At 48.8% G+C, this 24,222-nt stretch overlaps 2 protein-coding genes across 12 annotated transcripts in view; both read right to left on the bottom strand.

Annotated features, from left to right (window-relative positions):
* Nucleotides 1–9,624, bottom strand: part of LOC147262488 (DENN domain-containing protein 5B-like) — a 34,531-nt gene extending 24,907 nt beyond the window's left edge. For 6 of the 8 annotated variants that reach the window (XR_015112389.1, XM_086201390.1, XM_086201391.1 and 3 more), the window contains exon 1: nt 9,139–9,624. Coding sequence is in view for 7 of the 8 variants with exons in the window: in XM_086201390.1 (XP_086057516.1) it covers nt 9,139–9,235 (97 nt within the window). In the remaining variant the exon portion in view is untranslated. The remainder of the gene's footprint in view (nt 1–9,138) is intronic. The other 2 variants (XM_086201389.1, XM_086201394.1) reach the window with 2 other exon arrangements.
* A 607-nt stretch (nt 9,625–10,231) lies between these two features.
* On the bottom strand, nt 10,232–21,864 carry LOC147262487 (uncharacterized). Of its 4 annotated transcripts, XM_086201388.1 has the most exons (7): nt 21,118–21,317; nt 20,670–21,001; nt 17,869–18,479; nt 17,514–17,655; nt 13,898–17,224; nt 13,724–13,774; nt 10,232–12,308 (listed from the first exon to the last, which is right to left on the bottom strand). In XM_086201388.1, exons 3-7 carry the CDS (start codon nt 18,427–18,429, stop codon nt 12,286–12,288), a joined length of 4,104 nt encoding a protein of 1,367 aa, XP_086057514.1. In that variant the 5' UTR covers nt 18,430–18,479; nt 20,670–21,001; nt 21,118–21,317; the 3' UTR covers nt 10,232–12,285. The 4 variants fall into 4 exon arrangements, with proteins under 4 accessions (XP_086057514.1, XP_086057512.1, XP_086057513.1 ...); XM_086201386.1 differs by lacking the exon at nt 21,118–21,317 and adding an exon at nt 21,650–21,864 and having other exon boundaries at nt 17,514–18,479; XM_086201387.1 differs by lacking the exon at nt 21,118–21,317 and adding an exon at nt 21,650–21,864 and having other exon boundaries at nt 17,514–18,479; nt 20,670–20,822.
* Between the last annotated feature and the right edge of the window lie 2,358 nt (nt 21,865–24,222).

Genomic DNA, 24,222 nt, shown 5'->3' with positions numbered 1-24,222 from the left:
TTTTATTCTCGTTGGGGCCTGAGAGGAGAGACAGAGAAGAGGAGAGAGAGAGAAGAGGAGAGGCAGAGGAGAGGAGAGACAGAGGAGAGGCAGAGGAGAGGAGAGACAGAGGAGAGGAGAGACAGAGAAGAGGCAGAGGAGAGGCAGAGGAGAGGAGAGACAGAGGAGAGGCAGAGGAGAGGAGAGACAGAGGAGAGACAGAGGAGAGGCAGAGGAGAGGAGAGGAGAGACAGAGGAGGAGAGACAGTGGAGAGGAGAGGAGAGACAGGAGGAGAGAGAGAGAGAGGAGGAGAGACAGAGGAGAGGAGAGACAGAGGAGGAGAGAAAGAGGAGGAGAGACAGAGGAGAGGAGAGACAGAGGAGAGGAGAGGAGAGACAGAGGAGGAGAGACAGAGGAGAGGAGAAGAGAGACAGAGGAGGAGAGAGAGGAGAGGAGAGGAGAGACAGAGGAGGAGAGACAGAGGAGAGGAGAGGGGAGACAGAGGAGGAGAGACAGGAGGAGAGACAGAGGAGAGACAGAGCAGGAGAGACAGAGAGGAGAGGGGAGACAGAGGAGGAGAGAGAGGAGAGGATAGACAGAGGAGAGGAGAGACAGAGGAGAGGCAGAGGAGAGGAGAGACAGAGGAGAGGAGAGACAGAGGAGAGGCAGAGGAGAGGCAGAGGAGAGGAGAGACAGAGGAGAGGCAGAGGAGAGGAGAGGCAGAGGAGAGGAGAGACAGAGGAGAGGCAGAGGAGAGGCAGATGAGAGGAGAGACAGAGGAGAGGCAGAGGAGAGGAGAGACAGAGGAGAGACAGAGGAGAGGAGAGGAGAGGAGAGGAGAGACAGAGGAGAGGCAGAGGAGAGGAGAGACAGAGGAGAGGAGAGGCAGAGGAGAGGAGAGGAGAGACAGAGGAGAGGAGAGACAGAGGAGAGGCAGAGGAGAGGAGAGACAGAGGAGAGGAGAGACAGAGTAGAGGCAGAGGAGAGGAGAGACAGAGGAGAGGCAGAGGAGAGGAGAGACAGAGGAGAGACAGAGGAGAGGCAGAGGAGAGGAGAGGAGAGACAGAGGAGGAGAGACAGTGGAGAGGAGAGGAGAGACAGGAGGAGAGAGAGAGAGGAGAGACAGAGGAGAAGAGAGGAGAGACAAAGGAGAGGAGAGAGAGGAGAGGAGAGACAGAGGAGAGGAGAGACAGAGGAGGAGAGAAAGAGGAGGAGAGACAGACGAGAGGAGAGAGAGGAGAGGAGAGGAGAGACAGAGGAGGAGAGACAGAGGAGAGGAGAAGAGAGACAGAGGAGGAGAGACAGAGGAGAGGAGAGGGGAGACAGAGGAGGAGAGACAGGAGGAGAGACAGAGGAGAGACAGAGGAGAAGAGACAGAGGAGAGGGGAGACAGAGGAGGAGAGACAGAGGAGAGGAGAGGAGAGACAGAGGAGGAGAGAGAGAGAGAGGAGAGACAGAGGAGAGAGAAGAGAGGAGAGACAGGAGGAGAGACAAAGGAGAGGAGAGAGAGGAGAGGAGAGACAGAGGAGAGGAGAGAGAGGAGAGGAGAGGAGAGACAGAGGAGGAGAGACAGAGGAGAGGAGAGACAGAGGAGGAGAGAGAGGAGAGGATAGACAGAGGAGGAGAGAGAGGAGGAGAGAGAGGAGAGGATAGACAGAGGAGGAGAGACAGAGGAGAGGAGAGGAGAGACAGAGGAGAGGAGAGACAGAGGAGGAGAGACAGAGGAGAGGAGAGACAGAGGAGGGGAGAGGAGAGACAGAGGAGAGGAGAGAGAGGAGAGGAGAGACAGAGGAGAGGAGAGAGAGGAGAGGAGAGACAGAGGAGGAGAGACAGAGGAGAGGAGAGACAGAGGAGGAGAGAGAGGAGAGGATAGACAGAGGAGGAGAGAGAGGAGGAGAGAGAGGAGAGGATAGACAGAGGAGGAGAGACAGAGGAGAGGAGAGGAGAGACAGAGGAGAGGAGAGACAGAGGAGGAGAGACAGAGGAGAGGAGAGAGAGGAGAGGAGAGACAGAGGAGGAGAGACAAAGGAGAGGAGAGAGAGGAGAGGAGAGAGAGGAGAGGAGAGAGAGAGGAGAGACAGAGGAGGAGAGGATAGACAGAGGAGGAGAGACAGTGGAGAGGAGAGGAGAGACAGAGGAGGAGAGAGAGAGAGAGAGAGAGGAGAGACAGAGGAGAAGAGAGGAGAGACAAAGGAGAGGAGAGAGAGGAGAGGAGAGACAGAGGAGAGGAGAGAGAGGAGAGGAGAGACAGAGGAGGAGAGACAAAGGAGAGGAGAGAGAGGAGAGGAGAGGAGAGAGAGAGGAGAGACAGAGGAGAGGAGAGACGGAGGAGAGGAGAGACAGAGGAGAGGAGAGGAGAGACAGAGGAGGAGAGACAGAGGAGAGGAGTTCTTGTGGGATTATTTGAAGGAGTATTTGAAGGAGTATTTGAGAGAGTATTTGAGGGAGTATTTGAGGGGGTATTTGAGGGAGTATTTGAGGGAGTATTTGAGAGAGTATTTGAGGGAGTATTTGAGGGGGTATTTGAAGGAGTATTTGAAGGAGTACTTGAGGGAGTATTTGAGGGAGTATTTGAGGGGGGTATTTGAAGGAGTATTTGAAGGGGTATTTGAAGGAGTATTTGAGGGAGTATTTGAGAGAGTATTTGAGGGGGTATTTGAAGGAGTATTTGAAGGAGTATTTGAGGGGGTATTTGAGGGGGTATTTGAAGGAGTATTTCAAGGAGTACTTGAGGGAGTATTTGAGGGGGTATTTGAAGGAGTATTTGAAGGAGTAATTGAGGGAGTATTTGAGGGAGTATTTGAGGGAGATCTTGAGGGAGTATTTGAGGGAGTACTTGAGGGAGTATTTGAGGGGGTATTTGAAGGAGTATTTGAGGGAGTACTTGAGGGAGTATTTAAGGGAGTACTTGAGGGAGTATTTAAGGGAGTACTTGACAGCATTTGAGGGAGTACTTGAGGGAGCATTTGAGGGGGTATTTGAAGGAGTATTTGAAGGAGTACTTGAGGGAGTATTTGAGGGAGTATTTGAGGGAGATCTTGAGGGAGTATTTGAAGGAGTAATTGAGGGAGTATTTGAGGGAGTATTTGAGGGAGATCTTGAGGGAGTATTTGAGGGAGTACTTGAGGGAGTATTTGAGGGGGTATTTGAAGGAGTATTTGAGGGAGTACTTGAGGGAGTATTTAAGGGAGTACTTGACAGCATTTGAGGGAGTACTTGAGGGAGCATTTGAGGGGGTATTTGAAGGAGTATTTGAAGGAGTACTTGAGGGAGTATTTGAGGGAGTACTTGAGGGAGTATTTAAGGGAGTACTTGACAGCATTTGAGGGAGTACTTGAGGGAGTATTTGTCCCCAAAGCAGCTCTGATCTCACTGAGCTGCTGCAGCTGCATTCTTTGGTCATGACACAACCGTGGCAGCAGAGATGTCAGCTGACGGTCCCTGCTACCTCTAGGTCACATGACCACACCCCTCCACATCACAGCAGCAAGTGAATCACCGCCGCCAACAGGGACACATCTGTCAGGGTGAGGAGGAGCGCGGCAGCCGCTCAGGTGGTCAGGTGATTCCAAGGGTTTCATCACTGTGACTGAAGGAGAAAATAATGTTTCTATCAACATGTTAGAGAAATGGCGATTATCAGTGACCTTTACAGGCGTGTTGATGGCGGAGCCTGAATGCAGCCACATGATGATGTCGATGAGGAGTCTGGTAGGTCGATGACATCACAGCCAGTCCTGCTCAAACCACCAGCAGTGAAGTCCTCCATGTTTAGTTCACGTGTTCTCGGTCTTTAACTCTTGCTCTGATGTTTGATGATCACAGCTGATTTTTGCTTTGATCACAAAACTAAACGTAACCATCAGAGGAAAGATCACAGCCTCCTCTTTCATCTCGAGCTCATCTCCTCCTCCCCAGACTCACCCGCCTGTGGGAGGGCTGGTCGATACTTTTAACAAGATTGGTTTGGAAATATCACGACACGTCTGACTCTGTGTTTAAACCTCTGGATAAGAAGACGAGTTGACGCGTCAATCATGGAGGAGGGTGTTGAGTCATCAGGAGGTGAAAGGAGAACGAATCCTTCTCCTCCTGTTGAAACACGTGTGTTAGTTCCCACACGCTCAGTTGTGTTGCTTCACATCATGTTACAACAGAAGAAGACAATGATGAATTAATAAATTAATAACCAAAACCACAACACACACACACACACACACACACGTGCGCGTCCCTCCCTCTGCCCCCTCCCCCCAGGCATGTCAGAACTGATCCAGCTGGGCTCAGCTCCTCTCAGGCTCAGATCCGGTCAGGATCAGAGGAGGGTTCACAGAGACAGCGTCAGGGGGGTTGGTCAGGGGCCGCTCCTCAGCCTCGCCACCCCGCAAACTAACACGTGATGAATGACAACATTACAGGCCACTCCCATCTGTGCCTGTAACGTGACACCTCAGCTCATGGTGGATATTTGACCCCCCAGGATGTTTATGCTCACGCAGAGACGTGTGTCAGGCTTCCTTATCTCTGGGCAGCCTTATCACACGGGGTCAGAGGTCAGACCATGACCCGGAATTCAGCCAATGAAAGATCAAAGTTGACTTCACCTGCCAGCACACACACGCACAGACACGCAGACACACACACACACGACCAGCCAATAGAATCTTGTGACTGACAGTTTACAAGAGAACAGTCAAATGACAGAATACAAAAAAATTCTGGTTCTAAATCATCAGCAATAGCTTGTCTCAGGGAGCACCCTGGACCCAGGACCCAGGACCCAGGACCCAGGACCCAGGACCAGGACCAGGGACCTGGGTCCAGGGCCAGGACCAGCAACCAGGACCCAAGATTTTCTAAAAGTAATACTTTTTAAGGCGAATCAGTCGTTAATTTGGCCAAACCGAATCCAAGCCAAGGGCCATGTGATGCGGCTGGCGAGGCATCCTGATGTCTGCTGAGGGCTTCTGGGTAATATTCCACTGCTGCTCCTGATGTCAAACGTATTTGTTTATGAAGGAGGAGTTTATGAGGGCTAATCGCTCGTGGCTGCCAGCGCGTCTCACAGCGAGGTGACGGCCTGCCAGCAGAGTCCTGTAATCTGCCGGTGGAGGTCTTAGTTACCACCCAGTTATGTAAGGAGATTTACAGCATGCTTGCATCACTGGAGGCTGGCGGCACGTGACACTGGGGAGTCTCTCCAACATGACACCCAGCGCTCAGTGATAACTCCAATCTGAGTTCTCTGTTAACGGCTCCAGGTTTTACCCCCCAAGCCCTCCCGCAGTCCTGCAGAGATGAGGGCAGAACTGAGTGACACATACTGACACATATCAAACACAGCAGCCATTTGTCCCACAGCACCTGAACCTCTCATCACAGTTCTGATCCAACACCAGACTCAGACCCAGTATCTGCCTTCACTTGTGGTTTCAGTCTGTTGAAGGTGTTGCTACAAGCACTGCTTTTGGTGGCACTGTTCAAACGTCAGCAGTCTCATCTCAGATGAGAATCTGTGTTTCACAGTTTCTGGTGACCACAATCAACTGATTTACACGTCTGAATAAAACCTTCGTTCAAATGCTTGAAACCTGTTTGATGGTGTCAGAGATTGAAGTACAAATACTTGGGTACTGCATGTACCTTCATGTTAGCTTTACTTGGGGTAAACAGGGAAAACAGTAAGTGGTGACCTTTGCACCGAGGCAAGGTCACCTGCCAATGTGGCTTCAGGAGAACCCAAGTGCTGATATTTGCAGGGAGAACAGAAACTCAGTAACACACACAAGCAACAAGAGACTCACAAACCAGTCCATGGGCACTTTTTATTAACCGCATCAGTCTACCACGCATCTGCAGACCACCAGGTCCACAACCAGGACCAAGACTAGGACCAGGACCAGGTCCAGGTCTGCTCTGTGTCCTGTGTCTGACTCTCCTTGAGAAAGAGGACATATTGTGCAAAAAGGTCAGAGGTCAGTCTGAGGAGGGGCTGGAAAACAGCTGCTAATGCCCCCCCCCCCCACACACACACACACACACACAATAGTAAACTAGCTCCTGATTCATCTGAACACTTTTGTAAAGACGGATGAATGGACTAAAGGACTAACAGGGACATTTACTGAGGGTGGCCATGGACTACAGGTAGTACTGCATGTACTACTGTGGTGTTATCTGGCCTGTGTGTGTGTGTGTGTGTGTGTGTGTGTGTCTATCTGTCTCCCTGTGTGGGGACAGATGGTTGACGACAGAGGACAGACAGCTTAACTGCTCCAATCCTTTAGTGTCCTGCTGCAGCTTGAGGACGCTTCCCACTTGGCAGCCATCACACTGCAGACCCCTGGTCGCCCCCCGTCACCCCCATCGCCCCCATCGCCCCCGTCACCCCCATCGCCCCCGTCACCCCTGTCATGAGGAGCAACAATAGAGGCCATGGTGCTGGCTTTGGATGTAGGGACAGAGAGTAGAGGGCTGGAAGGACCTCCAGACTCCTGCTCCACCAGATTCCTGGACCTTCAGAGACCTGGTCCTCCAGACAAGTTCTCTCTGCAGTCCAACAGGGGCCAGGCTGGACCACAGGAAGTCAGATCAGAACAATGGCTGAGGGAAACACGTGTGTGGGGTGGGAGCAGCCTAAAATAACCAGAGGCAGGCGAGGGGGGGGTTGCTGATGGTGAACAGGCTCAAGTTTTACCACCCGTGGACGTGACTCGAGAACGCACGAACACGTCGTCCGTCCTCGCTGCCGGCCAGGATCTCCTCGATGGCTGGAAGACGAGGTTACAACAAAGGCTCTTGTTTTTTTTACCCTTGAAACTCGATGGCTTCCAGCCTCCCTCGTTAGTCAGTGGCCACTGTTTCTGTTGTGACCTCAAGCCTGCCGTTGTTCGTGCTGATTTGACTTGAGACTCCAGCCTCTCGTTTTACGTGATTGATGGTTGACGGCGTGAACCAACATTCCTTCGCCGAACAGACTGACGTACTGAGTGTTTAAGCTACACAGAACTTGAAAACTTGACTTTTTCAATCTTTCATTCTTTCCATTCAATTTTTTGTCTGATGCCTTTTAAATGCCAACGATGTAACGCTGAACACGTCAGCCACAACGCAATGACATCACATATCTTCAACCCAGCCCTCAGGCCCCCTCCAATGAAACCACCTCCACTGCACCTGTGGACGCTCCGGGTGGATCAGGACTCCTCGCTCCTCCTCCCTCCGTTTATCAGGGCTCATTTATTTTGTTCATGAGGTAGCAACATGCCAACCGACTGCTTCATGGCCGACTGACAGCTGAGCTGCAGGAACACGTCGATCCATAGGGACGCATAGTAGAGGGAACATCACATATCTGTTGAAATGCCTCTGATCAGACGTCAGACCCTGAGGAAGACTAGCTGAGGAAGACCACCCTGAGGAAGACTAGCTGAGGAAGACTAGCTGAGGAAGACCACCCTGAGGAAGACTAGCTGAGGAAGACCACCCTGAGGAAGACCACCCTGAGGAAGACCAACCTGAGGAAGACTAGCTGAGGAAGACCACCCTGAGGAAGACTAGCTGAGGAAGACCACCCTGAGGAAGACCACCCTGAGGAAGACTAGCTGAGGAAGACCACCCTGAGGAAGACCACCCTGAGGAAGACCAACCTGAGGAAGACTAGCTGAGGAAGACCACCCTGAGGAAGACTAGCTGAGGAAGACTAGCTGAGGAAGACCACCCTGAGGAAGACTAGCTGAGGAAGACTAGCTGAGGAAGACTAGCTGAGGAAGACTAGCTGAGGAAGACCACCCTGAGGAAGACCACCCTGAGGAAGACTAGCTGAGGAAGACCACCCTGAGGAAGACCACCCTGAGGAAGACTAGCTGAGGAAGACCACCCTGAGGAAGACCACCCTGAGGAAGACTAGCTGAGGAAGACCACCCTGAGGAAGACCACCCTGAGGAAGACCACCCTGAGGAAGACTAGCTGAGGAAGACCACCCTGAGGAAGACCACCCTGAGGAAGACCAACCTGAGGAAGACTAGCTGAGGAAGACCACCCTGAGGAAGACTAGCTGAGGAAGACCACCCTGAGGAAGACCACCCTGAGGAAGACTAGCTGAGGAAGACCACCCTGAGGAAGACCACCCTGAGGAAGACCACCCTGAGGAAGACTAGCTGAGGAAGACCACCCTGAGGAAGACCACCCTGAGGAAGACCACCCTGAGGAAGACCAACCTGAGGAAGACCACCCTGAGGAAGACTAGCTGAGGAAGACCACCCTGAGGAAGACCACCCTGTGGAAGACCAACCTGAGGAAGACCACCCTGAGGAAGACTAGCTGAGGAAGACTAGCTGAGGAAGACCACCCTGAGGAAGACCACCCTGAGGAAGACTAGCTGAGGAAGACCACCCTGAGGAAGACCAACCTGAGGAAGACTAGCTGAGGAAGACCACCCTGAGGAAGACTAGCTGAGGAAGACCACCCTGAGGAAGACCATCCTGAGGAAGACCACCCTGAGGAAGACTAGCTGAGGAAGACCACCCTGAGGAAGACTAGCTGAGGAAGACCACCCTGAGGAAGACCACCCTGAGGAAGACCACCCTCAGGAAGACTAGATGAGGAAGACTAGCTGAGGAAGACCACCCTGAGGAAGACTAGATGAGGAAGACCACCGTGAGGTTCTTATTCTGAAACCCAGTGAGTGTCTGGCAGGGGAAGCGAGCCTGCAGGGTCCAACTCCTCTGCTGCAGTTCTGATGACAGAGAAATAAAACCACTGCACCAGTGTGTGTGTGTGTGTGTGTCTTTTGGTTTGTGTGTGTGAGTGCCTGCCTGATTAATAAAGTCTCTCTGTCTCAGTTACTTCAAACTCGCTGAGCTGCAGGTGAACGTCCACATTAGAGCTTGACCTTTGACCTTTTCCTGTTCTGGACCCTCATGTTTTCTGATGCGAGCGTTCACCCGCGTCAGGAGCAAACGTCCTGGTTGGTGATTAACGCGGTTTGGTCTCGGTTCTGAAACTCCAGTTGATTATGGTTCTTTCAGAAGCTCCTGATCTGTGCGGGGGGGGGGGGGGGGGTTTACGCGCCGCGTGCAGCATGTCGAGGTCGGCCCGGTCACCTCGAGTCCGCCGCCAACACAACGACCACAACCAGTCGCTTCCCGGGCTCCTACCTGCCAAACCGTCCGGTTCCAGTCCAGTTTCGGTGTCGATCCCGCAAATCACGAAGTAGTGAGCAAAGCGGCAGGGCGCCGCGGCGCTGCAGGTCATCGCGGCGGCGGCGAGCAGCACCGCTCGTTCCTAGCGGCTCATCGCCGGTGGACAGACAGATGCCAGGAAACGATCCCCGCCGGTTGCTGACGTCACACAAAGAGCTTTGGTCATGTAGCGAAGTTGCGGCTGAACGGTTCGGTTCCACTTCGGTTCACTTACAGTTCCGTTCACGACAGGCAGAGACGGAAGCACCCGACTCACAAGCTCCGGTCCAAGGTCTGTCCCGGAGAGTCCTGCAGCCGGGACGCGCGCGCAATCACTCACTCACACGCACACGCACGCGAACGAGCACTCCGCAGGGACCGTCAGTAAAGTGCAACTCCCTCTTCTTCGGTTTCGTGGGGACAAAGGGGAGGCGGGGTTTGTTTCAGGGGACAAACAAACAAACAAACGACCTTAGAATGACGTCACACGAGTACATGTACATATATGTTGTTAGTTCCTAATACGCGTCACTCCAGCTGGAGCCGTTTTAGACCTGGTCCACCACAGGATCCCCCTCGCATGAGACAAGGGAACAAGATCCCACAGGAGGTTTCAGCTCCAGACTCCATCACCTGGACCCTCCACGAGCCCGCGTCAAATACAAACAGCACGTGAGAGAAAATGCAGGGATTAGTTTTAAAATCACCCAGAAAACCCCTCGGCTACTCCGACTGCCGGGCTGACATGTTCATGACGTCAGCATCGAATAAACGGCTTCTTCCGGATGTGTCCCTTAGTGACGTAACATCACCCTCTGTTGGTCAGTGGTAGGCACGTGCGGGTCAAACGTCAGTTGGTGCTCAAGTACCTGAAACATCCCGAACACTGAGCCCGCTGGTACCTGAGAAGTAGTACTAGTACCTTAGAGATACAGGTAGGATCTGAGAGTGTAGGAATTTTTCAACAGGTCATCATGAATCAGTCAGAAGGACCCACAGAGTCTCCACTGCCCTGTTCTACATCTGGAGAGAACTCCTTCTAGTTGGTTCAGTAGAATTTATTCAGACCAACAGGAAAGAATACAGAGCTCTGGAGATCGTCTCCCTGTCCTGGAGTCAGCACACGCAGACGCGTCGTCCCTGGCGTTGGGGCAGGAAGTCCCACGATCTCACTCTCTCTCCAGGTTCATGTGATACAAGGAGGTGCTGATGTGATCGCTTCTGCGTGCACGTGTGTATTTTTGATCTTCGTGTTATTTTGCAGAATCTTCTGTCTGACCGCGTGCCAGCACCATCTGTTCCCGTTGTGTACTTCTTGTTGCAGCTGTGAAGATCAAAGCCTCTCTTCTGATCCACCACCTTGCTCTGATCTACTTCTGACTCCCACCACTTCCTGCTACTGCAGCAATTCTGTGGACTCTGTTCTGACCTGATTAGCTTGAGGGAGTGACCCTAGCATGAGCTACACTCCTGCTAGTCCCTGTTGTGACCCTTCACTTGTGTCCTCTCTCATACAATCTGGTCTGTTTCACTGCCTTGTGTTTCCTGCACTCTAGTTTAAGCAAATACATGTATAAATGTAACTACAAGAGGTAGCACGAAGTACCTGAGAGATACAGGTAATACCTAAGAGATAGACGTAGTCCCTGAGCGATGACACGTAGTACCTAAGAGATTCACATAGGTACTACGTACTACCTCAGGTACTAAGACAGATGCAAGTAGTACCTGAGGTAGCACATTATACCTGAAAGAGATACATGGAGTACCTGAGGTAGCACGCACTACCTGAGTCACACTAGCTCCTCATTGCTGTACTACACAGTAGTAGTCTCAAGACAAGTAGTCTCTTCTGTCTCTCAGCAGGAGGCGCTACAGTCCAAAGCAGAGAGCAACAGGGGTCCAGATCCACGAGACTCCTGACCTCTCATTATCTCAGGTTAATAGTTGAACATCGACAGCTTACTGACAGGAAACTTGGGAAACCAACATGTTCACGCCATCGACACGCCTTTGGTGAGCCTGGCGGTGACATCACCAGATGTGAGCTGATGACCGGCATCAGCCCACATCTGGTCTCCTCTGTTGGTTCCAGTATGGCTGCTCCGTCATGTTGGGGTTGATGCGTGTTCACGATTCGTGCTCACACTTGGACGTGGTGGCGATGGTTGTGAGAGGCACAGGTGGTTGTGTTGCCGTCATTGGGCCTGCTGTGTTAACAGGAACTTCAGTACACAAAGTTAAAAATGACAAACAGTCACAGAATCAGATCTTTGGCTGCAGGGTTAGGGTTCAGGTTCTGGCAGCACCAGGGAAGAACAACTTGGTTTGCAACATCAATAAGAGTGAGATGTCACTGCTGTTTGTGTGGGCTGAGTGGGTTCAGGCCTGCCAGCATCTCAGTTCCCACATGGAACATTTGGGTCTCTTTGCTATCTGTCATACATTTGTGGGCAGGCGCTTCTTCATTGAAAATTCAGATTCAGGGGTAAAGTTGCAGAGGGTGGTTCGCTGCTGGGATGCAAACAGGCGTGGCCAACGTCAGTAGAAGGCCTGAACATCATTTCACCATCTCAAAGTAAAGCTAGCAGAAGTATTCTAATGAATCACTTCGGTTCTGCAAGCGGCCCAAGATGTGGACCATGATTGTGCCATGGAATCAAAGTACATGTGAGGCACTTGGAAACTGATGATACTTTTGTACAGTTTGATATTTCATTCTAAAAGAAGTAATGCCGACTCGCCCCTCAGGAATGAGAGCTCAGTACAAACACAATACGTCAACGTATCCATAACGAGGGAGAGAGAATGACACACAAATAAGATTTAAAATATATGAAGGAGGATATTTTGGATAGCATTCTGTTCATTCTGAGGAACCTGTAAAAAGAACACATTTCCACAACAAAACTGGAAACACAACATTACAATAAACAGCTGACACAACATCTGTACAGTATGTATATACACATATACAAAGCAAAACAGTTAAAATACAGAATACTCCATTTTAAAACAGAGGCACTCAGTAGCCTTCAGAGCCTGTTTCAGAAAGCCAGTGTCATTTACAGTCGTCGCTCCAGGGATGTGCAGATGTGTCCCTGGTAGCGTTTGGGAGAGGATCTACGTGTTCCCCCTCCTGCCACCTAAACCAGAAAAATGGCAAAGAACAAGAGGAAGAATTACAAATTCCATTCCAACCGTGAGAGATCGCACTGTCTTCAACAGTTGGGCAACAAGAAAAGAAAGATCAATGACACAAGTTATGTCCAGCACCACTGGCGTGCGCTCTGTGCTGGGCCACAAGACCCGGATCAGCCCTGATGAGGTGTGCCTGTGCTACCTGACTGTGTGGTTCTAGAAGCACACGTGCATGTGTTCAAGTTTGACTGAGACTATAATGACGAGGACTTGTTGGTCAAAGTACCGGCACAACTAAGGTGACTATTATCGGTGTCACTGGCAACAACAGGTTAGGTCGGCTCCAGTCAGCATGACATCACAACCATTGACAGGTGAGGCCAACAACAATCATCTTATGGGCCCCAAGACACACTGATGCATATGGGGGATGAAGGTGAGCCTGTGTTGTCTGGTCCACTGAAGACTTCTGCAGCACAAAGAGCTGAAAAACTTCTGCCGGTTCTGAATGGCAGGCGCCTGAACACACAGGTGCTGGTGGTTCTGAATGACAAGCGGCAGAACACACAGGTGCTGGTGGTTCTGAATGACAAGCGGCAGAACACACATGTACAAGGCTGTGTGGCCTCACACGGGTCTGAGTGCCCATGCTGACCCGTCCTGGTCAAATGAGCATGCAAGTATCAGAGCTGGACCACAGAGCAATGGAACAAGCCAATCTGCTCTGATGGATCAGGTTTTCCTTTACAGTGTGAGGAAGGGCAGGTTTGTGGGCGTGGCTTACTTGGGGACGAGATCACACCAGGATGCCTTAAGGGAAGAAGGTGAGCAGGTGACATCAGTGTGATACTTTGGGCTCTGTTCTGCTGGTGAACTGTGGTACCTGCCATTCCTACATGGACCACTGTTGCAGAGCAAGAACCCCCCCCCCATGGAAACTGTTTTCTGTAGTGGGTGTGGACTCCTTCTGCAGGATAATGCACCTGGCACAGTGCTATAAAGGTTCAGGAACGGTTTGATCAGAGTCCGGTGCTCTGCTGAAACCTTCATTTTCCAAAAAACCCTGAGTTGTCAACCTGTCTCAGGTTAAGCAGCGTCACAAACATCAGCACCAAAGTATGAAAAGTACACCCAACAGAAACTCCATGACTGCTGCAAGAGTTGTACTTCAGACTGGGCCCACACTCAAGGGAATGTCCAGAACTCCAACCGCGCATGGATCTATAATGGATTGTGAGGCTGTCATTTGAGTAACAAAAGGCTCAAAATGTCCAGTGTGTGCACTCGAATTATGGCTGTTCAACCAGACACTCGTGTGACCACAGAAAACACAAGTTCTGGTCAGTGCGGAGAAACAATTCAACTGAGTTAACGCATTATGCAAAACTGATGAACAGCACAGTTTGTGTAAAAATATCACCTTTAGTTGATTGCTTCTCTGACCACTTGTAGCCTTCACCAACAGAGTAACCTAGGGCAAGAGTCACTGTTAGCGTTCACATTATCAACATCAAAATTATGTTCCCACAATTGCATGGACTTTATTAAGACAATTAACATTTAACTTGAAAGACATTAAAAAAAAAAAACATACTTTGCTCCTTCGGGGCTTCCCGATTTTGGTCCCTTGTGCGTTGTTTGGCTTCACTCATGGCCCTCTTCATTAGGGGAGTCTGAGACTCATGGGAGTTCTGTCTCTGCCGAGGGGGCTTCTTACACTGCCTCTGCCCTGGCCTAGTTTCCCTCTGGGCATCACAATTTGGGGTTCTTGAGTCTTTCTCCATACCTGAGCTGTTTTTTCTGTCCCTCCTTGTTGGGACATAGCTATTACACCAGTCTTTGATCAGCTGTGTCTTTGTTGAAGACAATGATGGGGTTTTTGAAGAGACATAGGGATTAGGTAATTTTGAAGGGTTGCCCCTGGATTGAGACGATGGTACTTTGGCTGATGACAGACATCTGGAAATAGACGGTCTCTGTTTATGTTTACATGTGTGAGGAGTCGAGGAGATAGACATTGTCCCGTATTGAGAAGACCCTCTCAATGAACCTAAACTTTGTCTGGCTTCAGAAAGATGTCCACTTGTGGGATAGCTACACATAGAGTTGGATGGGTCTTCCTGACTTGGTTGCAGGTGCTGCTTAGAGACTATTTTGAGACTTTTTTTGTTGGTTTGACCTTCACTGAGACTTTTATTTGCAGGTTTTGGTTTGGACACAAATCTCCCTCTTTCATTTCTGTGCAAAGTAAGCTCGTCTATGTCGCTGGTTTCTGTAGGGGCCTTTGGAACCTCTGTTTCATCCACATCCTCCCTACGGACTGTGGAGTTGTGTGAAAATTTCAGGAACTTGGGTAAAGAAGACTGCTTCCTTGCCTTGATGTTCAGAACAGGATGAGAAACCAAACTACAGTCTGCAGCTTCTTTGACGACAGACTGAAGGTGCTTCTCTACTACATCTCCAGATCTGTTTGGTTGACGTTTTTTGCTGGTGGCTCCATTTAGAGGATGCAAAGTTTCAGTAGGCCTGTCTGGTGGGTCACTGCTGTCCTCTGATTCCGATGATATTCTCTTTTCCCTTTTTTTGCTAATATAGTCAAGTTTTACAACTTTGTCAGAATTAGCCGTAACTCTTCCTTTACTTGAGGTTGACCAGATGGTCTTGTGTTGATTATGTTTAGAACCAACTTTGGCTTCTTGTCCACTCTTTGGCTGCACTGATGAACCTGCTACCAACACTGCAGTTTGACACTGAATATCAACATTCTCAAGTGAAAGTCTCTTTTGTTGAACAAAAGCAGTGTTGCCAGTGTACGACAATCTCTGCCTCTTTGCCTTTTTGCGGTTTTGTTCAATGCCGTCACCTGAGTCAGAGTCCAGGCTTCGGATCTTTTTCCTGCCGATCTTGGGTTGCACAGTCTCAGAGTCACTGTCATCTTCAACAAGCTGCCAAGTTGATTCTCTGCTTTGAGACTGATAACTGCGTGCATCCTCCATTAGATTGTTGAAGTGCGACTCATGACCTTCTGGCTGGTGCTCTTGACTCGGTGAGCTTGCAGATGATGGTTTGTTTACTTGCAATGTTCCTTCAAAAGGTCCACATTGACTGACCACATTTTCAGGTGAATCTTCTGAAACACTGGGGGTATCACCAGTGTTCACTGATCCCAAAGAGGTAAGTCTCCTTCTTGCACCGTTCTTATAGGTTTGGTTGCTTTCATCCTCTGAGTCAGAAATAATGATTATGTTGTTAGTTTCCTGTTTTGAAGGACTTCGATCGATGATTTTTGGTTGCATGGGCTTGGAGACAGTCTTGTGTTTTAACAGCTGTTTGAGTTTTTGAATACAGGATGACGTCGGACTAATTAGTACATTTGGGACATTGTCACGTTTTCCACACACAGGATCATCATCATCATTCTCTGACGTCAGAGATGTGGACATCAACATTTTCCTTGAAACAGTCAAGAGGTTGTGTTCTGATGCAGGTGAATAATTACAACTGTCTTCAGTTTCACAACTGTCTTCAGTCTTGGAGCTAGACCTGCTTCTACTCTGAGGTAGATATGGCTCTTCCTCAGAGTTTACTTCACATTCTGGTGTGCTCATGCCTGATGCCACTACAAAAAGATCATCACATTGCACAGATTTTGCATTTTGAAAGCTCTGAAGAGTGTCAAAGACCTCCAAGGTGAATGAAGTTGGAGCCACCACTGGTTGTGGTTCTAACTCTAAGTTCGGACTCGAGGCACCTGGTCTTTCACTTTCTCTCGCTTCTTCATCTTCAAACAGGACTTCTTCAGGGCTGCCCTGGTATTCATCTGCCGGCTCATATCTAAGGGATGATATGCTTATAGGTATAACACTACAATTATCCATGTGATCACCATCTTTCTCTATATACGCCTGACTGTCACACAGAGGACATAGTTGACAATGAAATACATCATTAGTCTCAACTAAACACAAACAGCCACAATGCTGTGCGACATCATTTGTTCCTGGCTTTTGTGAGCGCTTCCTCGCTGGAATCCCTCCTTCATCTGAAGTCGTTTCTGTTGGTATTTCAGCCTGACCAAGTCTGAGGACCTCTTCACATCGTGACGGCTTATTACTGGGTTCAGGTAATACTGCAATTGAAGGCATCTCTAGCGCTGTATTCTCAGTTTGGGAGTTTTCATCCTCACTTATGTCTTCATATTGAGGTTCCTCACACTGGGTGGGGAGTTTCAAGGCCCAGGGTGGCACATCTTCAACATCAGAAATGTCTTCATATTGTGGAGCTTTTAAATTAAGCGGGAGAGCCGATTCCCCTTCCCATCTGTCAAGAGGGCTGTCTTCTTTCATTCGTAAAATGTCCAAACTACTTTGTGTATATGCAGGACCTGCTTCCTCCACAGCACCTTCACAAATTCTTTGTGCGCTCAACTGATCAGTTTGGTTTGTAGGCACAAGCACAGCATTCGGCTCTGGGAATGTTTCATTTGAGGAATTTGAGGTGCAACGTGCGATCACTTCCTCACAGGTCACACAGTCGAGTTGCTGATGAATGTTTTTGTGTGCATCTGTATTCACATAGTGAACTTCAGTGGGCGAAGTCTTACTTTGCGGATGCTGCACGATGACAGTCCCTGTGTCCCGTCCCACTCCCTCTGTATGCGTTAGCCATGTGTCTCCTTTATTCTTCTCTTGAATGAGGCTGAGATCCGAAGAAGCAACAGACTCTTGGTCTATTTCCTCTAAATCCTTCTCCAGACAAACAGACACAAACCCCTTTTGCAATGAGCTGCAGTTAATCATTAAACTGGGGTTCTTCTCAGTCAGTTTCTTCAGTGCCATTCCAGACGATGTGCTGACAACCACCGGATTCTCATATTCCTTCTTTGTGCAAATGGCAGCAACTTCCAACAGTTGTGGATATTCTGTGGATATAAAAAGAACATTACCTATATCCCCAATCCAATATTGCTACAGTACAACTTAAGAAAATGTTTCAATCTCTGACACAGTCGCAACATTGCCCTGAGTAGCAATCAGCTCCTTCACTGCAGTTAATGAATAACCATGAATAGCCAAACCACTCTAAATTCACATATACACATCACTAGACAAATCTTTGAGATTCTTACATTTTTTTCATGAACAATACACAACCTACAGGCCAACTCTTTTCAAGACGGTCCCTTCTTTCTATCACAGAGAGGAGCATACCTGTTGATTGGTTCTTTGATGCAGTACAATCAACCACCACTGAGCCTTCCTCTTCAATCGCTTGACTCTGCCTCTCCACACTGTTGCCAGAGGCTGGGAGAGTAGACTTCACCCTGTTTGACTCTGGCCTGACGCGGGCCGTCTGCAGTGAGACAATCCTCCCATTAGAGCGGAAACATGTCTCTGCATTGGGGTTTTCACATTCACCACATGACACAACGGAGTTGTTCTCAGATAAAACCCTCCTATAATATGCAACCTTTTTTGCAATAACGTTATGGATTTGTTCATCTAGTAGTGGTCCTGCTTCTGCGCCTGGAAAGCCCAAACCTGATAACAGTTGAGAAGACGAGACCTGCTGCTTGAGAGGGGTAGAATGTGGTCCTCCAGAATGATATTGGATTTGGGTTCCAGTCTTTCCACAATTTAAAGCAGCTAGCATATTTTCCCAAATCTTGGAGAGTCTCTCATGGGATAAAGGAGCACTAGCATTTAATGGAATGATGGTATGAGCTTTGTCTGATGGAGACAGGGTGGTGATCCAGGATTTGGAATCTGGAAGACTCTGTCCTGCTTGAAAGGCTGTCAGCAATGGGCAAGATCTCTGCTGGTCCCTCTGAGGCACAGAGGATCCCTGCTGTAGCATAAAGGTCTCAGAGAATCCAGTGCTCGCTGTGGCTACTTGTGCCTCCTGCTGGTGGAGGGCATCTGGAACATCCTGTTGGGAATGCGCAAAGCCTCCCTGCCACTGCACTTGACTGGAAGCTGTGGTACAAGATGCTGCTGCCATTGGGTTTTTCATTCCATTCGCAAGGCAAACCACTGGTTCAGGTGTGATGTTGTTGACCACTGACACTTCCATGCTGCTAGAAAGCAGGAAGGCCCCTCCTTTGCTATGAGGACATCCAGAGTGCATTGCAGGGAGCACAACCGTTCATGTGATGACTGCAGTTGATCAGTTCATGTCTGGAGAAACACAGGAAGAAGCAAAATTAGGCAGTGAACAGTTCCACGTTCAGTCAGACAGGTTGAGGGTTCTGGTCCGTGACCAAAATCATACTGTATGTGACTACTTTCTGTGAATATTTGAGGGAAATTTTCACATGGGTGCCTCAGCGAGTGCATTTTGAACTGTTGTGATGTCACTGCCACGGTTACAACATTCAGCCTTGTTTCAACGTCAGGACTCCAGACTCCTCTGATGTCTGCATGAGGAGACATGGAATTGACTTCTGTGGTTTTAAGTGGAACTGTCGTGTGATTCAGAGCACTGCTGAAACACAAGGGGGCGTGTTGGGGAGCCACAGTGCTGGTGCTGCCACAGAGCCATGGCCGGAGGTAACGGAGCGGAGATTGGGTGCTGCAGAAGTAAACTTCACTTGACTTGATAAAGTGATCCCTGAGGTCTGCTTAGCGGACGCAAACGTCTTCCAGCATCACTGTCACATGACCAAAGGGGTGGACCTTATCAGACTGGATTCTGGTTTGACCAGATCTAGCATCAGTTGCTTTTGTTACAGTTCCTGGATGTACATTCTGAATTTCTTATCTCGTATTTTGGCATCAGACTGTGGCCTATTAAATTTGACCACCTGAAGATGTATCAATTGATTTTTTTTTTTAAACATTGGAATCTGAATTTGTGAACTCTGAAAGATATTGAAGTTTAACTTAGAGGCAAAAAAATTGATACATAATTTCAGTGCAGAAATAGTCAGTGCTTGAAATTCAATGGCTTTCTATAAAAAAATTAAATGAAGAAAAAAATAAATTCGACGGAACAGATTCACCTCCATAATTCCGTCAACTCAAATGGCTCAACTCAGACACAGCAGCTTCAATGTGGGCTCTGAGCTCCTTGGTCAATTAACAAGAGAACTCCATGTTCTCCTACTCATGTGAGAGCTGATGAATACGGGGCAGCTACATTACTACCATTAAAGGTCTCGCGAGTGAAGGTTTAAACACCAGATTTTTGATGATGTTGAGCTGTCATAGACATTACTAAGCAAATCTAATCTACTCATCAGCTGGAGGGGATTTGAATTGTGCCTTTGGCCCAGTTTGAAACCACTCAATCAGCTGTGTCATCGTCCCTCAGGCTCCCAGGAGGTTTCATAAACCTCAGTTAACAAATTATGTTCCTGCACTCGTAATCTCAGCTCCTGTGTAGCTCCGTCTGATTACTCATGCATCATCTGATCATTCCAGGCACCCTGTCATCCAGTGATGGATCTACCGCACGTCTTTGGACATTCAGGTTTCCCTCCCTGTCGAGCAGGTGGAGAACCTCCCTCCCGGGCGAGCAGGAGTAGAACCTCCCTCCTTCTATGACCCTCCAACCAACAACCCTCCATGAACAAGCAGAGATGAAAACCTTCCTTTACCAGCAGTGAGGTGGAGCAGATCCAGGACCAGTGGGGATGGACATCTGCTCTGACATTCAACTTCTCAACGTTGAGAGGTAAATATGATGTGAGTTTATTTCACAATCACTCGGTTCCATTTTTCATGCTGCACGTGTCCATGCCAGCTGCAGCAGATGTTGCTGGACACAAGCAGCAGTCTAAGACCGAGGTAAAGCTTCTCCTGGCAGAGAAGTCGTTTCGTCCGGAAGTCCAGTTGCCTTCACCGAACGCTTAGAGTGCCACGACCTGGACGACTGAGAACCTTCACTCGCAGACGAGAGCAGCAGAACTAAAACTGCAGACGTAAACTCTCCAGAGGAAGCTCTGCTCCACTTGGAGCTGCTGGAGAGGAAAACATGTTGGTTCTGAATCTGGCTCCTCTTATTGTTAACTGGCCTGTTCGTACTGGGAGGACTTATGCTGGACCCAGTGAGAGTCCGTCAAGCCATGGAGCTGAAGCTGAACTGGTGGCAACACCAGCTGGACCGTCACTGCTGCAGCTACTTCAAGATAAGATATAAGGTAAGACATGAGATAAAATACAAGATAAACTGTCATTCGTCCCTCAGTGGGAAAACTGGCACTGTTACAACAGCAGAAAGAGAAATAGCAGCAACCATAATAAACTAAACTACAATCAACTACAAGTCACTGTCCTTGAAGACAAAACCTGGTTTAAATCGTGTGAGCAAGTGTGCTTCACCGTTACAACCGACGAGCTGGCGGGTCACAGTCTCCGGTCACTCACCGACTCTTCCCTCGTACTGAGGCTCACACAGTCAGGAACGTAACTTCCGAAGTTTCTTCAAGATGGCCGTTAGTTCTTTTTTGGAACGGAACAGTCTTCGAATGGGTGAGGAAGACGATCGTCTTCATGAACTGCTGCCCCGGTTATCGTCTCCTGCGGGAAGCCGAAACACTCCTCAGTTCCTGGAAAACTCCCAGAAACTACGCCGCCCTCCGCGCTCCTCCGCCCGCCTCAACTTCTGCTACTTGCTGCCGGCTACTTCTTCTTCCTCTTCTTCTTCGTGGCTACTTATAGCGGTAGCTAACCGCAGTATGGTGCATTACCGCTACCAACTGGTATGGAGAGCACATTGGGAATTACTTTCACGAAGTCTCAAATAAATGAACGTATAAACAAATACACATACAAAAATAACACACACACGTAATTACATTAAGAAATGACATACACATTTACACATTCTGATATTTTCAACATTTTCCTCTCCTTCTGCACCTCAGATTCACCAGACAAGCTGCAGATAACACATGATGGATCCCACCTGGTCCCACCTGGTCCTGAGCAGAGCTCATTAGCACCGCGCACACACACTCCTCCAGTTCAGAAACGAGTCAGTGGAAACACACAGCGATTCTAGCAGAGGTCACAAACCCCAGGTTCTTCCAAATAAGTGGGTTGAACACAAATGTCAGCAACCTCTCACCAGCTTTATTGACAATATTGTGCCCTGCTTAAAATATTTGCCTGAGTCATTTTTTTGCTATTTTTTTCAGGAAAAAAAATTGTCAAAAAAACATCATTAGGAGTTGATTTAAGCAAAAAAAAATTGTCAAAAAAACATCATTAGGAGTTGATTTAAGCAAAAAAAAATTGTCAAAAAATGACTTTGGCAATTATTTTAAGAAGGTGGCGATATGAAAGTCTTTCAGGAAAGACAGTGATGAGAATTTGTATGCGACGGCGCCCTGTGACTTACGTACCAGCCACACGCTCGGATCCAAGCTACACGTCAGCATGACACGCCATGGTTTAAAAGATGTTGCGACTTTGTAACGAAGAGAACTCAAGCGTTGTGATCCAGATTAATGAGAAGTGAGACCGATGTGCAAGCTGTATCAGAAAGAGTGTCCAGCAGCGGTACAGTGACCTTGTACAGCCTGCTTATCTCCGTGGGAACACGTGTTGCTGAGAGGGCGGCCCCAGCCTCTGCATAAAAAGAGGTCTGTCACACAAGAGCCGCCTCTCGTGGGCTCTCATGGCTGTAACTGCCCCTCCAGTACAAGGCTGCTGCCTCTGGAGTCTCACTGACAGACAAGGATAGGCTTTTAACAACAGTTTGCCTTTTACTGCCGACACCACAGCACGACAGTAGTACCGTAGGGTATGGAACGCTGCTGACGGCGAGGAGCTCCACCTGCTGCTCTGATGAGTCCACTAGCCAGTCATGTTGGACGGTACCGGGGGGGCTAACAGCACACGGGGTAGTTTATACTAGAACCACCTTGCAGAACCTCTGTTACTGGCAACAAAATTTCACCTTCAAACTGTGAGAAAATGAGCTTTTGATCATGTTCTGTTCATATGTCATCACCATATCAGGAGTTGATTGTGTATCAGTACATGACGTGATTGTTTGTATTAAGTTGTGCAGGCTGCTAGTTGCGCCCGAACTGTCAAGGCTGAATGACGAAAACAACAGGACACGACGACCTGACTGTGCAGGAGGCAGGAGTACTAATCAAGAAGTGTGATATGCATGAGTGTAAAATTACGTATGCAAAAAAGGTGTGGCTTCAAGCATATATTCACTGTCCGTTCATATCTTATTCAGACTCTCTGCTGCACTCTCAAAGTGCCTGTAGTGAAGGTCTCCAGATAGATCTGTGTCTGCTTTGTTGGGTGAAATAAAGTGTTGATTTGTCTAAAGCAGACGACTCCGGTTGATCTCTTCTCATCAACGGACAGGTGAAGTCGGCGAACTTCAACAATTTAGGGGCTCGTCCAGGATGAGAGTGAGATCTTAATTTGGCTGTTTTGACTGAGCACAAAAGACACCACGAACTCTGGTCGACCAACAGAAAAAGGTAAGCAGAAACCTGTTACAACAAATTCTGCACATTTGAGAATTTTACCAAATTAAGAGTTAACAGTGTCCTAGTGTTCAGTTCCAAATTATGGAGTCTATGGTGAAGAATGAAAAGAGTGAAAAAGAGTTGATATTGTCCTTGGTTTGGCAACCCCACTATTCTCTGACGAGGGAATAGGGCCTTGGGTCAGAGTCCTATAAGGTGCTGGGTTGGAGTCCCGGGGAATTCAGGACCCCCGAATTCTGCTACATATTTTATATTGTGTGGTCAAAGTGGACCAGGAAAGAAGGCAAGGCAGTTTTCTTTGTAGCCTGTTTGTAGGAGAGGAGAGGAGAGGAGAGGAGAGGAGGGGGGGAGAGGAGGGGAGGGGAGGGCTCCATGTAACCTGATGTGTCCCCCAGCAGTCTCAGCCTGTAGCAGCATAGCTATCAATGGTTCAGAGCTACCTGAACCAGTCCTGACTGAAGGCTCTGTCTTAAAGGAAGGTCATAAGCCTGGACTTAAAAGTAGTCAAGAGTGTCTGCCTCTCTGACCCATGGAGAGATGCTGGTTCCACAGTAGAGGAACCGGTACCTGAAGGCTCCACCTCCCAGTCTGTTTTAGAGATACTGGGAGTCACTAACAGACCTGCATTCTGGGAGCGGAGTGCTCTGGTGGGACAGGAGGGACTAATGAGGTCTTTCAGAGAGGATGGAGCTTCATCATTGAGAGCCTGATGAGTCAGCAGAAGGACTTTGAAGTGGATTCTAGATCCTACAGGAAGGAGAGAAGCTAAAGTGGAGAGATGTGTTCTCTCTTCTTAACTCCTGTCAGAACCCTGGCTGCAGCGTTCTGGACCAGCTGGAGACTCTTAGAGAGTTGTTGGGACATCCTGACAGGAGAGAGTTGCAGTGGTCCAGCCTAGAAGTGATGAATGCATGCACCAGTTTCTCAGCATCACTCTGGGAAAGGATGTTCCTAATCTTAGTGATACTGCAGGTGGAAGAAGGCGGTCCTGGTCACATGATTTATGTGGGAGCTGAAGGAAAGGTCATGGTCAAAAATGACTCCAAGGTTCCTTGCAGTTGTCCTCAGGGTCAGGGTGATGCCATCTAGAGTAGTGATCTGGTTAGAGAGGTGTCCCTGAGGGGTTTAGGTCCAAACATGATGACCTCAGTTTGATCTGAATTGAGCATTAAGAAGTTAGAGGACATCCAGGATTTGATGTCTTTCAGGCAGTCTAGCAGATTAGTAAACTGGCTTGTGTCGTCTGGCTCCATCGACCAGTAGAGTTGTGTGTCGTCCTCATAACAGTGGAAGTTGATCGAGTGCTTCTGGATTATGTCCCCTAATGGGAGCATGTAAAGAGGGAAGAGAATCGGTCCTAAAACTGAACCCTGTGGTCCACCATATGTAACTCTGCTATACTCTGAATGGTCATTATTAACATGAACAAACAAACCTGTCAGATAAGTAGGACTTAAACC

The sequence above is a fragment of the Aulostomus chinensis genome, chromosome 4, assembly GCF_037954235.1.
Source record: "Aulostomus chinensis isolate RoL2024-O1b breed Wild chromosome 4, RoL_Achi_v1.0, whole genome shotgun sequence".
NCBI classification, from domain to species: domain Eukaryota; kingdom Metazoa; phylum Chordata; class Actinopteri; order Syngnathiformes; family Aulostomidae; genus Aulostomus; species Aulostomus chinensis.
This window is presented reverse-complemented; position numbering and strand designations above follow the sequence as displayed.